The sequence below is a fragment of the Ciconia boyciana genome, chromosome 5, assembly GCF_034638445.1.
Source record: "Ciconia boyciana chromosome 5, ASM3463844v1, whole genome shotgun sequence".
In the NCBI taxonomy this organism is placed as follows: Eukaryota; Metazoa; Chordata; class Aves; order Ciconiiformes; family Ciconiidae; genus Ciconia; species Ciconia boyciana.
The window spans coordinates 68,890,781-68,905,717 of NC_132938.1; the positions used below are offsets into that span (position 1 = coordinate 68,890,781).

At 43.2% G+C, this 14,937-nt stretch overlaps 1 protein-coding gene across 8 annotated transcripts in view; it reads left to right on the forward strand.

Annotated features, from left to right (window-relative positions):
• The first annotated feature begins 1,466 nt into the window (after nucleotides 1-1,466).
• Nucleotides 1,467-14,937, forward strand: part of SLC10A7 (solute carrier family 10 member 7) — a 154,780-nt gene continuing 141,309 nt past the window's right edge. For 4 of the 8 annotated variants that reach the window (XM_072862124.1, XM_072862122.1, XM_072862123.1 and 1 more), the window contains exons 1-3: nucleotides 1,468-1,689; nucleotides 5,460-5,542; nucleotides 10,951-11,087. In XM_072862124.1, coding sequence (XP_072718225.1) covers nucleotides 1,590-1,689; nucleotides 5,460-5,542; nucleotides 10,951-11,087 — 320 coding nt within the window. In that variant the 5' untranslated portion in view covers nucleotides 1,468-1,589. Of the gene's footprint in view, nucleotides 1,690-5,459; nucleotides 5,543-10,950; nucleotides 11,088-14,937 lie in introns of all 8 variants that reach the window. The other 4 variants (XR_012042603.1, XR_012042604.1, XR_012042605.1 and 1 more) reach the window with 2 other exon arrangements.

The following is a 14,937-nucleotide window of genomic DNA, read 5'->3' on the forward strand; positions in this document are numbered from 1 at the left end:
CAGCTATGATGTGTACTTGTTTACACAAGTGAACCTCACAGGACATACAGCAATATATGCTTCCCGATGTAGCTGAGATCACAGCTGAGATTTGAGCTATAAACATTTATTTTCTTGGTAGCAGAGAGCAGAAAGCGTGTGGCAGGGCTATTCTTTGAAGCCCGAATGTATCCACAGAGACTGTGAAATATAAACTTACCTAAACGTTTAGAAATCACACAGCAGAACTGTTGTGTGTTTGAAACCTGCCGGAACATGGCAGTACTGGTGTGAGCAGCTGTAATGATAGAGCATTTCATACTTTATCATTTCCTTGTTAATGTGATTTAGAGCGAGGGGGTCGTGGCCGGGCAGAGGCTGGGCTAATGAATCCGTCGGGGAAGCGGAGACAAGAGGGGAATAGGAAATGGGAAGCGCAGGTCGAGCACCAGAATGAGGTTTTTATGATACTGTTTTAGTGGAGATGTATTTAACACCGAAACAGACCCACCGACCTCCGCACAGGGAATCGTCTCCAGTTTGGAAGCCGGCTCGCTCGGCAGGCGCTCGCACACAGCGGCACGGGACACACCGCAGAGATGTCGGCAGGTCGCGATAGGTGTTTCTTTTCCCGTGGGCAGGGGAGATGCCTTTGGGTCGGCTCAGACCGGGCAGGCAGGCGCCTTCCTACGGCAACGAAGCGACACCGGGGCGAGCTCCGAGGCGGCCGTGAACAACCCGTCTGTCATTCGCCGCCTCGGCGCAGTAACGGGACAAGCGTGTGCGTACGCAGGCGAGACGTGTGCCACACAGCACTCACCGCCTGTCCGCAGCTCCTCGCTTCCGCAACACGGGCTCCAGGATGTTAACCGCCAATGTTTCCACTGCCGGCAGCCTCCTGCCAGCCCCGGCCCGCGCCCGCCCTCGCAGCGAACCGCCGCCACGGGAAGACCCCGCCTCCCGCCCCGGCGCCGCTTCCCCGGCCGGCCTGCGGCGGGGGTGCCCGCACGCCGGGGAGCGCCCCCCGCGCTGCCCCCGCCAGCGCGCTGCGCGCGCCCAACGGCTGCAACCGCCAGCTCGCGCCCGCCCTCCCGCGCGTCAAACGCTAGGCGTCACGCAGACGTTGTAATGTACCGAAACAGCGCGCACGCCCCCACCGCCCGCTGCCCCACCGCGCCCGCCGAGCCCCGCGCCCGCAGGGGCCGCGCCCTCCGCCGGGACCGGCTCTGGGGGCCGCGCTCCCCGGCCCGCCCGGCGACGGCAGCAACGGCGGCGGCGTCGCCGCCGCCCCATCTCCGCACCCCGCGCCGCCGCGACCCGCGGTGGCCGCCGGCGCCCCCGCCCCGGCGCGGGGACGCAGCGCGGGGCGGGGGCGGCCGAAGCCGGCGGGGGGTCGGCGCCGTGGGCAGTCGGGAGGGCGGCGGCGCGGGACTGCGTGTCTATTAGGAGGTGCGTGGTAGTGATGGCGGCGGTGGGTGAGACTTTTCCTGTCAGCGGATCCGGCTGGTCCTGCCGGCGGGCGGGCGGGCTGCACCCCGCCCCGCCGCTGCGCCGTGCTGCGCCGCGCCGTGCCGTGCCGGACCGGGCGGCGGGGAGCGGCGGGGCGCGCCATGGGGCTGCTGGAGCGTCTGCGGAAGGAGTGGTTCATCCTCGGGATCGTGCTGGTCATCGCGGTGGCGCGGCTGGAGCCCGCCGTCGGCGTTAAAGGGGGTGAGTCCGGCCGCTGCCCCGTCGGGGCCGGTTTGCCCCGGCAGCTCGGCGGGCGGTGCGGGGCCCCGGAGCCGCCGCGCCAGAGCCCGGGTGCCGTCGGGGGGCCCGGCGGTACTTTGTCAACTCCCGGCGGCCGGCGCTGCCCGCCCCCCGCCAGCCGGCGCGTTTCGGTCGTGCGGGCCGGGCCCGGCGCTGCCCGACGTGGGCCCGGGTGCCGGCGGCAGGGCGGAGAGCGGCCCGCCTCGCTGCTGGCGTGTGGAGGCAGGGGAGAGTCTGTGGGCCTTTCCGCGGGTCCCCGGGCGGAGGGTGCCCGTCGCTTTGCTGCCGGGGACGCTGAGACTTGCTCGGGTGCCCCTCGGCCATCAGGGCACCCGCTCAGAAAGTTTGAAACTGGAGTTGCCCCGGGGTGCAGGAGAGCAAGCTGCGGGGTGTAGGGCACAGCCGAGTGCGCCGGGCCCTCCTGTGGTCCCTGCGCCGCCAGCAGCTGGCCTTCTCTGCTTGTTAATCAGTCACCGTTTCTCAGGTAGCCAAGAAGTATTTCAAGATGTATTTCTGTGTGTATTTTTGCTAGGCACTGTACCAGTTGCTTGAATAATATCCTACTCTTTTTGCATTAGTAGTAGTGAAAACTGGATAACAACTTACTTTGAACATACTCCTGTTAAACTAAGTAATAACTTCAAGAACTTTTAAGATGGACATTGCAGTTCAGTGTATGAATGTTTGCCATCTGTGAGCTTCTTGAGAGGTGTAGCTTAATGTATATTGTATTAAAATCTCAGGTGCTGTATTTCAGCCAGATGATTTTTTTTACTTCATAATAACACACTTGTATTTTTAAAGATTTTTCTTTTGTTCCCTTTTACTTCCTCATGAAAGATGAGGGAAAACAGTGAAAATTATTCTGCAAAATGGTGTCAAGTGCTCACAGTAAGCAATCGGAGGAAAGACGTCTTTCTAAGCAGTGAGATCTTGTATGCTTCTTGTAACAAGAGCTGATGAAATACCCAGTGTTATGTTAAAATACAGTGCATATCTTTAAGTATAAATGCTGGCAGCATTTTCTGGTTAGTTTCCATTGTTACTTCAGTTCCAGATGTTCACAATTTTCAAGAACAAATTAAATTTTATGTATTTCTTTTTCTAATTGATCTCTGAAGATTTAAGAAAAGGGATGTAGAACACTTGAACAGAATTCCTTTAGCAATTCCATGTTAGGGAGGGGAGAAAGAATCTAGCTGTGCTTTTGTATGCATAGATTTTTTTTTTTTCTTAACAGAGCTGAAGCTTGAGGATAGACAGCTTCTCGCTGAGGAGGCAACCTGACCTCCCTGCTCCCCCCCCCCCCCCCCTTTTTTTCCCAGGTTCTGGGAAAAAAGAAAGTGATTTAAAAAAATATGACTCTGAACACTTGCTGTGGCACCTAAGGCTCCGGTACTTCATGCAGTTCAGGGTAGGCAAATTCCTGCTGTGCAAGGATTCCTTCTAACATCTGTGTGCTGTTTTGCATAGGTGAATAGGATCCACATGGAGCTTCTTGCAGGATCTATGCTGTGTCTTCAGCAGACCTTAGAGACAACTTTAAATTGATAGTATCAGGTGTTTTGTCCCTTTCTGGTTTGATTGTCATGCTAATTGTTAGCAGCAATGTGAGAGGTCCTTCTAACTATAATATGAGATAATTTTTCCTCGGTTTACTTCCTGCATGGAAGCACTATGATGGAGCACTCCATTTAATTATCCTACTGCAAAAATATGTCAAGCGTTGAAGTGGTATTGTTCTTGGGACAACTTGCTTTAAAAATCTTGTAAGCATTGATTGAAACTTGTGAGCACGTGTTCCCCAAAGTGGTATCCCTCTTCTGAAGCTACGTGATCTCAGTGCTCATTTTAAAACCAGAAGAAAAAGACATGGGGGGTGGGAAATATTAGCATATGCAAAACCCTTAGTTTGTCATCTTCCAACTGACAAAACCATGCACTGTAATTTGCAGGGCCTTACTGAATGGTGTGGATGGTCCAGCATCCATACCAGTGGAACATTGTGCCACAAATAACAAAGATTTGTGCTGTTGCCACCTTCAGGGCATAAGCCAAGCCCTTTTTGTGTGTTTTCCTATTTGATGAATGAGCCTCTTTAGTCCCTTTGTGAAAAGAGCTTTCCTGACCAGTCTTTTGCAGAAGAGGTGAAGGGGATCTGTTCTGACCAGAGTTCCCTGAGCTCCATGAACTTGTGGTTGCTCTAGTGGTAGAGGTTTCCTCCTGTGTAAAGGAGCTCAGGTAGCCCAGTGAAAAACCCTAAAACAGAAAAACTGAGTCCTGGAAGAACCCCTGTCTTAGCCAGACTAACTAACCCACTGCCTGTCTCCCCAGTGTGTATGTGCATGTACATATATGCTCTAATCTTCTAAAAAATTAGAAAAAATATATAATTATCTCTCTATATAAAATACAGTTTTCTGTATAACTATATATATATTTATATAATTTTTCTGGGTTTTCCCCCCCCCTGCCTATTCAGTTAACATGCCATAATTTTGCAACTAGCCATGTGCTTTGTTGCAACTTTAACTCCTGCATTTCCTGGCTTATTTTCATCTAGCACTTCATATAGGTTGTTTGGTTTATTTTTTGTATTTAACACACACAGTTTTAGTGTTGCATCAACAGAGTCCTCTCTGAGAGTAGGATTTGGGTTTAAATTACTTGAGATGCAAATTTGAGTAGACTCAGTGTACGATCAAATCCCTCTAATTTAAGGATCACTGACCTTGCTCCAGTGTGACCATCAATGTATCATTCATCCGAGAGAGCAGAAAGGATCTCCTCTTCTGGAGTACTGAGTAAAGGCTTGCTTGTTTGCTGCTGCAGTTTTGCTCATGACAACTTACTGTCACTTGCAGAGTTAGGATATTACTTTGGTCCTAAATAGACTGCTAATATTTTCTTTCTAATATAATAACTAGTTGAATGCTTGTGAAAAAATGAGTATATATGTTTTGCGCTTAGTGGCCTCTGAAGGCAAAGTGTATTAAGAGAATTCATCATTTTTATAGGAGTGTAAAAAGTATTTTATTTTAATCTTCCTGAAAAAAGTATATAAATATATACAAATGTAAGCCTTTAATATAGTGGAACCCTTGGAGGTGCAGGCATCTGCCCTTGCTGATCTCGCTGCAGCAGTGTGTCTGAAATGCGTTATTGTAGGGCTGGAATGAACCATTTTGCCACAGCCCTGTTGTGGGGAATAATGCAGAATTGTATTGCCCCAAGGAAATCATTGCAAGGTATGATTTGGTTTCCCCTGTGCAGGCAGCCAGACAGGTGTCAGTGTTGTAGGGGAAGAAGTGAGAGGTAGATATGTGAACGATACCGATGGCCCTGTGGAGGGAGCAGCTAATATTTTTGAGTGTACGGTTTGAGTTTGCTGACGCTATGGGGATTCTCTGATGGCAGAGGAAAGCCCTGAAAAACTTCCTGTTTTCACGTTTTCAGAATTTACCCGTTAGTTCCTAGTGACCTGTAATCACGGAAGCCAAATTCGTATGACATCATACTTCACTCTCCACTCACTGATTTGCTTTTATTTAAAAATGCATAGCATGCTTTCAGTAATTTAATAGAAACCCCATTCTTTTTATTAGAGACTGTAATGATTAGATTTTCTCCAGGTATTTTTCCAAGTATTCTCATTTACTTTGATGTGATGTATGCATATCATTGTCTCTCTGACTGTAGTTTACTTTGTTCTCTATGTCTATATTTTTTAGGACCTTTGAAACCAGAAGTTACCATAACTTACATTGCTGTTTCAGCTATATTCTTTAACAGTGGACTCTCCTTAAAAACTGAGGTACTGTAATTTCTCATTGCTTCATTCTTGTTTTGCTTATAAAGTTTTGTGTTGCTTTTGATCAGGTTTGAATGTAATTGGAATACCTAATTACTACGCTGTTGTTGATGCTGGGAGAATGGCTAACAGGAGAAAATAAATATTAGACATTTATGGAATAACCCCTCCTTCATTTCAGAAAATTCTTCACAAAGTAGTGAACGTGATGAGAAGGCGAGTGTGAATAAATTTCACCCATCTGTAGAGGGTGGGTTGCTTGACTTTGCAGGGCTTTGACCAAATGGAAGTGCTGAGCACCATTTTGAGACTGGAGCTACACCCTGGATGTGTCCCAAACCCAAATCAGGGTGAGACCCAAAAGCACACTAGCACCTGCCTTCTGCCACTCCTTCTGCACCTTGGCTTCCCCACTGCTCAGTTGAGATACAGGCCAGATAACTGTGCAAATCCTAGGGTAGAACTTTGTAGGGAACTAGGCAGAGAGGGTCTATGTGGAGTCTCCATGCCTCTGTAGGACACGAAGAAAAGGTGTGAGCTCTCTGTGCCTCTTTCCTTCATCTCACCTGCTGATGTGCTCTCTAAGTAAAACTGTTTAGGCTAGTCATTACAGGTTTGATACAAGCAAGCAAAGATCTGGTGGCTTTAAGTTACCACATTGGGTAGGCATGGGACAGCAGCTAGTATCAACAGAAAAGGGTTCCTCTGCAGATGTAAGGCCAATATACAGGTACAAAGTCTTGGCAGTCTTTTCCTATAGGATTTAGTTGTGGACAGGTGGACTTGAAGTGCCTGCACTCTGCTGCATATCACAGACATTGAGACTTGTTTCAAATTGTGTGTCACACATTTTTCAAAGAGGAATGATCTGGGAGTAAGAAGAGATGAAGGGGAGAACCACTTAGTGATGTGTAAAGGAGGCACAGAGAAAGGAAATGGTGGCTATGTGCCAAGAAGAGAAGGAGCAGCCAGAGCTGAAGTGAAACATTGCATGTTCTTCTCCCGAGTAACTAGTAACTAGTTGAAGTGAAAAACTGCATCTCTTCTCCCAAGTAACTAGCCATAGGACGAGAGGAAATGGTCTCAAGTTGCGTCAGGAGAGGTTTAGATTGGATATTAGGAAAAATTTATTTACTGAAAGGGTTATCAAGCATTGGAACAGGCTGCCCAGAGAGGTGGTGGAGTCACCATCCCTGAAGGAGTTCAAAAAACGTGTAGACGTGGCACTTTGGGACATGGTTTAGTAGGCATGGAGGTGTTGGGTTGACAGTTGGACTAGATGATCTTAGAGGTCTTTTCCAACCTTAATAATTCTATGTCTCTGCTAGTCTAGTTTCTTGATTCCTTTTACACTGTTGGCTGTGCTAACAGGTGATGTCATTCATATGTTGCATGATACTAATGCCTAAAAGAATCATCATTATATTGTCCAGTTATCTTCTGGGCAAACTGGGATTTGGATGAACAGTGTGCATTCAACAAAAAAAAGTTTCTATACTGGTATCATGGTTATAGTGATAAAGTTTCAAATGGAGGTGGTGTTTGAATTGATGGCAGCCCTCTCCTTCTGTGTGTACTGGCAGTTCTGGCACTAGGGCCTCTAGTTCTGCTGGGATACAGTATAAATGAAGTGAATAACTTTAGTAAATTCTGCAGCAGCTATTTAGAGCATTGTGGTCTTATGGGGAAGCAGGAAGAACCATGTTATCTATTTGCCTGGGACGGTAATTAATCCTAATGGAAATAGGCTGCAGAGAGGCGCTTTCTTCCACAGAGAAGAGGACCTGAAACACAAAGCCTGAGTAGTACTAGTGGAGTAGAGTTTTCTGCTTTCAGGGTGAGGAATCTTTGCATGCAGAGAAAAGATGTAAAACTTCTGTCCCTTTCACTAGTTTGTATCCTTGAAGCTTTGTACTTGTAAAGCAGCTGTGAGTGAGAGTGAAATCAGTAGCTTTATCAAAGTCTTGACTAGATTCTCAGTGCTAGTGTACACCTAACCTTTTCCAGTTAAGGTGACATGACTGACAGGTTCCTGGGCAATGTGTCATGTCCTACTTCGAACTTGCATAACTTTTTTTCATCTGTGGTTCTAAAAGCAATATATTGATGTAAATGAAGCTTTTACAGGAGCTGATTTTTATGTCCAGGTAGCTGGCCTCAGATCGTTTTGGAAACATCAGTTAGGACTGGTGCTGTACATCCAGCTTCATGTTCCCTCAAGAAGCTAAGCCTTTTCTGAATTTCTGTCTTGGGGATAGAAGATAAAGAGGAAGAAAAAGATTTCACTCATTGTATCTTGTGCTATTACTTTCTAAAATGTATGTTAAAGGCAATCCTTAAATGCGCCAGGAGGCCAGGTCATGATTTTATTAAGATACTTTGGAGCGTGTTTTAATTGTTTAAGGCACAACCTAAAGTTGGTATTATTAGTCAGTTAATGTATCTTTTTATTGGATTGTGAAGTAAATTGTTTCTGCTTTTGTCTTTATTAGTTCTTGACCTGTGTGTCAGCTGTTCTACCTTGGATAATATTGAAACTAGTTAGAGCAAAACTAGTGTTTGGTATGCTTTATGAAATGATAAAAAGTTGTGGAAGTGTTAACAGAGGCTGTCTGATAAATATGACAAAATTAGAAATAGCTGATGTTCTTTTAAGGTTAGACTTTTGGTTTTATCCGCTGTGAAAGCGCATGCTCAAAAAAATTTGTTAACATGCATTCAGAAAGCATTTTACAAAATAATTGGCAGCATTCAGGGAGAGCCTGTCTGTGCATGGCCTTGTTATGTTTTCAAATCTAGAGGTCACTGAGGTCCTCTTAGATTTATAGAAATAGTCTGTGTCAAGGAATGACAAGAACATTTAATTCCACCTTAATATAATGCTCTTCAGTTTCAAATGACTGGATAGCTTGCTCTTTTAAAGCAAATACCTCCTCCAGGGCCCCAGAAATTAAATCACGTACTTGAGTTATCCATTTCAGTGAGGAATTTGGCAAGCCACTGAAAACACTGTTAGCTCTGTGTGGGTATTTGCCCAGAGGAGTCCAGCTATGACCATCTAAGCATAGTTGGATGGCAACAGGGCTCCACACGGACCAGCAAGAGGCTAGGATAAGCTCTCTAAAGGGTCTGAAATACTGGGAAAGACAAAGTAACCTGTTCTACCTGGTGTACAAAAACAGAGTCATAACTAGCAGCTTCCAGTAACTTTTCTGAGACTTCTGCTTTTTTGAGGACTACAGTGACGGATGTATTTTGGGACAAGTCCTTGTAGATGGCTTAAGAGGGTGAAGGCTGTTTGCCTCAGCGTTTGTTCTATGATATAGTCTAAGGTATTCTAAAAGGCAATCACTAGAGACATTTTAAAGACTGGTAATTTAGATCTGCAAAGACCTGTTCCACTAATACAGCATTCTTTCATAAGCTAGGTTGGCTGTGTTGTAATCGCCTTCCTTGCTCCCTGGAAGCTCTAATCAGTCTTTCCCAAGTTTTTGTCTTGGATTTTGCTTTTGAAAGTATCACACAGTTTTCGTCAAATTATCTGTTTTTAAGGCATTTTCCAGTTGTAAAAGTATTAAATTAAAAGGGCACTTCTGTATGTGCGATGGTGCCTAAGTTGGGTGTGCCTTCGTAGGTTGGTCCACTACCTTCGTAGGTAGGAAATCTGGGCTGGAGGTGACTTGGCAGGAAAGAAGGAGGAATTAGCAGCTTTGCTGAAAGAAGTCACTTGCTTTGGTTTTTCTCAATTGTATTACTTTTAAAATGTACACTTTTATGTAGGTGTTTCCAGGTATCTTTTCTTCCTGCACAGGATGTGTTTCTACTACTAGACGTTTTATTTCTGCTTTCTTTTTGAGATAAGATGAAATAGTACTACAGTGAAGCTATTCATAATGCCATAGGTACTGTGACAGGTTATGTGTGCAGAAGGCCTGTTTTTTCATGCAGAGTAATACTAGACTGCTTAAGAGCTTTCTTTATTTAAAAACAATGTTTTCTCATTCAGTTAACCAAGCACTGAATGTAATTATACTTTCTTGGTAAAAATGGATCAAGATGTACATTTCAAGTCCATGTTTTGTATAACGTGAAGAACAAGATATGAACGGCGGCGTATTTTTTTGTGGAAGGTTTTTTTCCCCTAACCCAAAGTTGGGAGATAATTTTATTATGAGAAATAAAGTAACAAAGACACAGTGCTGAATTGCTAGTACTTCCAGATGTATAATTACATCAGTATGCATTTGGATGGTCAGAAATGCAATATTCAATGGTGCTTCATAAAAGTTCAACTGTTTTGAAGCTGAGAGAGGGTGGCATTTGAAGATCAGCTGCTGCATTACTGTACATGGAAACGCACTTTTTCATATACATTTATATATATATATATAAATGTATATATCTGGGGTGTTGGATAGCTGGAGAATCCTAGCAAATTAGGTTTTGAATAAAAGTGCCATTGGTTCTTTTCCTGTTGCATTGTTTACTTGAAAAGAGTGCTAGTTATTTTGAGAGAGAGGAAAGGAATTTTTCTTCTTATCTGTGAGAGTTGAAATGAGCTGAAATGTACAAGGCTTTTTCCTTGTACTCCAAAACTGTGTAGAAGATACTTGGAGTGCCCAAAAAGACAGAAACAGAGACACAGAGAGCTAACTGAAGAGTTTATTGCATAAGGATACTTGATCACCTCTCTGGAGTGCTCTTACACTATTTAGAATTAAGATTTTGTTTAGTCTCCAGCGGTGTTTTGCACTTTATTTATCTGAATTTTATGGGTTAGCTGTTGTTAGCTTGTTATGGTCTTGGCATTCTTTCTTTGCTATTCATCAGCCTAATTTTTTTCTATAAATTTCCTATCTGTTGATAAAAAAATAATCAAAATCTGCTACGGTTTACTTTGCTTTTTATGTTTGTTAGTCTTTCCTTAAAAAAAACCCACCACAAATGATGACTGGTTGTAATGTAAACATCCCTTTTTCATGATATAAATGAGAATCACAGTTTGTGGCTCTCTTTAGACTAGAGAAACCTGAAATCACGTGGACACTACAAGTTTTCCTTCCTCTTGATATCAGCAGTCAATAAAGTAAACAGGCCGTCGGCATAGTTAACACAGGTTTTGGAGCAGTGACAAAGTGCTAAGGCTGCCTGCTGAAAAGCTACCGTTATGAGAGCTACACTGTTATTGAAGTGGTGGACAATTCTTTTGGAAAAATGCCCAGGAGCAGACAGAGCTTTTATGTTGTCTGGATGTACTTCATTATTAAAGAGGAGATGAGGTGATCCCTAAAGGTGCCTTTTTGACATGCATTCTCTTTGTATTATAAAGATGATCCTAGTTTTAAAAGCACAAACGTGATCTTACTTCAGCTGTTATGACTGCAACTTCCTCTCTTCTTTTTCTTTTGCAGGAGCTGACAAGTGCTTTGATGCATGTGAAACTACACCTTTTTGTCCAGATTTTTACACTTGTGTTCTTCCCAACAGCAATATGGCTCTTTCTTCAGCTATTATCAATCACACCTATAAATGAATGGCTTTTAAAAGGGTATGTTTAAGCATAATGGAGTGAAATATATTTGTAGCTGTCTTCTTAAAGGGCTGCTTATCCTGCAATGGGTGTTTTAAGACTTGTATTGTGAACAGATTTTGTTGGTTGTTTTTGTGCTTCAGCACTTTGCTGTTGAAAACACAGTACACGCACAAGATTATCCTTTCAGGAACCTGGTCTCATTTTTAGAAAGTCTGGTCAGTTCGTTTCACGTGTATGGAACTTGCAACAGGTTAGCTTTCTCTTTCACAAAACACAGCTGAAGTGCTGTGCTGGGTCTCAAGGAGGATGGGGAGGAAAGAAAAGGAATGCTGAAGGAAAAACATAAGTTGGTGAATAAATACTGTGTATGCCACGTACTGGTGTTCCTTTCTGTTTTTAAACAGTCTGTATTGAGCATCTCTTGCATATGTCCAGATCGGGGTTCAGTATCTGCTCCTAGCTACATTATGGAAAAAAAAAGTAAAGTTTTTGTAGGGGGGATAACTTTGAGATGAGGAGAACCTAAGGTACCATGAAAACAATGTGTTTTAAATCTTTGGTGTACTCTGCCAATGTGTGCTTCCAAAGGTGCATTGATGGTGCAGTAGTGATAGATGTTACAAAAAATCAAAAAAAAAAAAAAGCTTTTTTCAGAATCAAAGGTCAATACCTAGCACCATGCAGCTATACTGGAATGTCTGAATGCAAAAATCAATTGTTTTAGAAAACTACGTAAAGAATCCCCACTGTTTCTTACTGCTTGGTGAAACATTGCTTGGGGAGAGCTCTGTGTCTTAAAAGTTTAATGATAAAGCTGCTTGTGTTTATGTTTTTACAAGGCATAAACCTAAAAGAGCATTTTGTTTTGTTTTTAAGAGGCTTCTCCAGGTGTTCCACCAAGTGTGAAGTGGTCCAAATGGTACTGAGAAGGTGAAATGAGACAACATCATTTAAAAGTTAGCAGTTTTGCTTAACAGTGTTAGTACTTCAAGGAAATAACAAGGTTGCTATACCATGTCCATTTGCATTTGGCTCTTCATAGTAAAGGTTATTCTTTGAAGTAAAATGATTATGAAGTTTTTCCTCAGCTAGAACAGACATGCGATTTTCCAGTGAGCCAAAATTCCCTCCTAATCCATGGGAGTCTCAGTTTCTGAAGTGCAAGGTGCAAGAGATTTTTGTGGGTTTTGTTCCTTGCAGCACTTCTCATTCCTTCTTTCCTATGATTCTTATGCCACTTTGGTTCTTAAGTATTTAAGGGACATGATCTGTTACATGCACAAGTATATGTCTATGTATACACATACACACCTGTGAAACTGCATGTAAAACTACATATGTATGTATTTTTTTTAAAAAGAAACACTTGTATGTGTGTCTCCCTAAATGTGGAGCCTGAACCAGCTTCATTTTTCACAAAGGTGTGTCTGTGTTTTACCAGTAAGCTAGTATACTTATATATGTTTCAAGCTTTCAAGCCTTGCAAACACTTCTTCCTAGAGTACTATTTCTGTTTGTTTTGTCTGTGTTTTACCTTTTAATGTAGTAACTCTGTTGTATTGAGACTTCATTCAAAGAATGGTCAGATTGAAGAGTTTAATGAACGGATTATTTTTTTATTATTATTTATTTTTAAAAAGAGTGCTTTCTTGATAAATACTGCTGTTCAGGACATGCTCAGAGCAGCAGCCTTTGTGTGTCCCTGAAGACGTCCACTGCAAAGGGAGCCTGATGGGAGCTGTACCTTCAGTGCTGTGCAGGTGCAGAAGATACTGAGCTCTGTCCTAACTCTAGGATAACACATTTTAAAGCAAGTACTTGCATGTCCATATACGTGTATGTGAAAGGAGAGTGAGGAGCAGATGTGAGGAACTGCCTGTGCCTTGGCTGCTCTGTGTAACCAGAAGTTCATCCTAGTGCCTCACAGCTGTAGCTTTTATTCCCTAGAAACACTGAAGTACCCTAATGAAAACAGGGGGGAACAAGACAGGCTTTGGCAAAGTTAATTCCTCATCACACATGTTTAGCAGAGCTTGTAGTGGGAGCTAGTTGATAGTCCTTACAAAGGCCTGGAAAAATAGGCATATGCTCCCAAGGGCACCCTTTGGCAGGGTGGCTCCCCTGGGGACTGTAGTTCTCCACCACTCTCTACACAAGGTTATGCCTAAAGGGCACAGTCAACCCCACAGGTAATTTCCCATGTTGCATCAGAATGAATGGTAGATTCTCCCATGCTCTTGTAATGATCTGTTTTGCTGTAAATGTTATTTGGGAGGCAGATTCAGATGGTACCAGCTTTTCATCTGTGTTTATACAGTTGGGGCTTTTTTTCCTCTCTGTCTGGGATGATATTAGGAGGCTTGTTGTTTTGCAATTATTTTGAAATATGTAAAATAGAGCAGAAGCTTACATCTTCCCATGCATCTTTTAAGTTAACCTTTTGTTAGCAGACTAGGTTTTGCATTGACAGGATGTCTTTGGAAAGGAGCATGAAGCAACTTATTAAAGTTTGCACAGATTCGCCTCTTCTGCCACTCTTAGCATATAGCGTTTACAGCACAGGTGGTAAGGCATGAGATGCAAAGATCTGGTACAACATATGGCTTTGGTAGTTCTGTATCTAAAATATGTGACTTTGGACCCTACTACTCAGTTGTCTGTAATGTGTTAGCAGAACAGGTATTATTTATTGCCCTTCAGCAAGTGTTTGGACCCCTGATGGTAGTGCTTATGGCATGGCCTGAGCCAATGGAATGTTTCAGTTGGTTGTTATCTATAGTAATCTGTTGGCCATTAGAGGGATTTGTTTGTATATTGGTAGTATTACATGTAGTTGATACAAAGCAAGGAAAAAAAGTTGACAAGTGCATGTTTCAATACACCTGATTAAAAGTATTTCCATTTAGTGTGTGCCAGGCTTTTTTGTAAATTAATATGAAGAATAGCTTGATAGTGATTTTTTTAAATTCCAAATGTATTATTTTAAATTTGAGAGGGTTCACAGAGATTGTGTTATTAAACCTTTCTCTTATAGTGTGGAAAATCCCTGCCTGCTGAGATGAATGCCCTTGCACATATTTTATACCGCTCTGGATAACTTTGAACTTAATCCGCCCCTTATTAGTGCAGGTGAGAAGTTCAAGGAGCTGACTGCCGAGAAACCACATAGAAGAGAGATAACAGTATCACAACCGATGTAGGGGATGGACATCAGAATCGCCATGCGTTCGTCTGCTGTGTATTTTCATATATATTTCCAAACTTTATGCACCATTTCTTTTTCCTGTATTTCTTTTCTTTTCTTTTCAATATGAGCCTTAAGTGCTGACAACTCTCTGCTTCCATAGCTTGCTTTGCTGTAAGCTAAAGGTATGATGTACTTCCAATGTGGTGCTTGGCACTTTGTGATTGGATTTATATAATGCTTATGTTGGTTGTCTCTTTCCTTTTCCACAGTGTCTGTAGGTGACAAACTGAACACCATCATTGTCATTTACCTGTTTCTTCTATTTAAGCTTTTTGTATATATGCAACCTATCAATTGCACTACAATATGCTCCCTATTGTTTGTATTTAATACTTCTGTTTGCTATAGCTTTTTGACACTGCGTTTCTTGGGGATGGACTAACACAGTTACAAGTGCAAAGTAGTTCACTGCTAGTAATTGATCTGAACTAGAATACTGTCTCAAACTCCAATACGTGAAAACATATGTAGATTCCATGCTTTTGGGGGTTTCGCAGACTATTTTATTTCACGCCTTACTGTTTCTTCTAAGTCAACAGTTTTTCTTCAGAAGGCCTATTTTACTTAATTGTAGTCTGTTGTGGTATGTTCTTGTTGTTTCTAATTTCACATTTGATA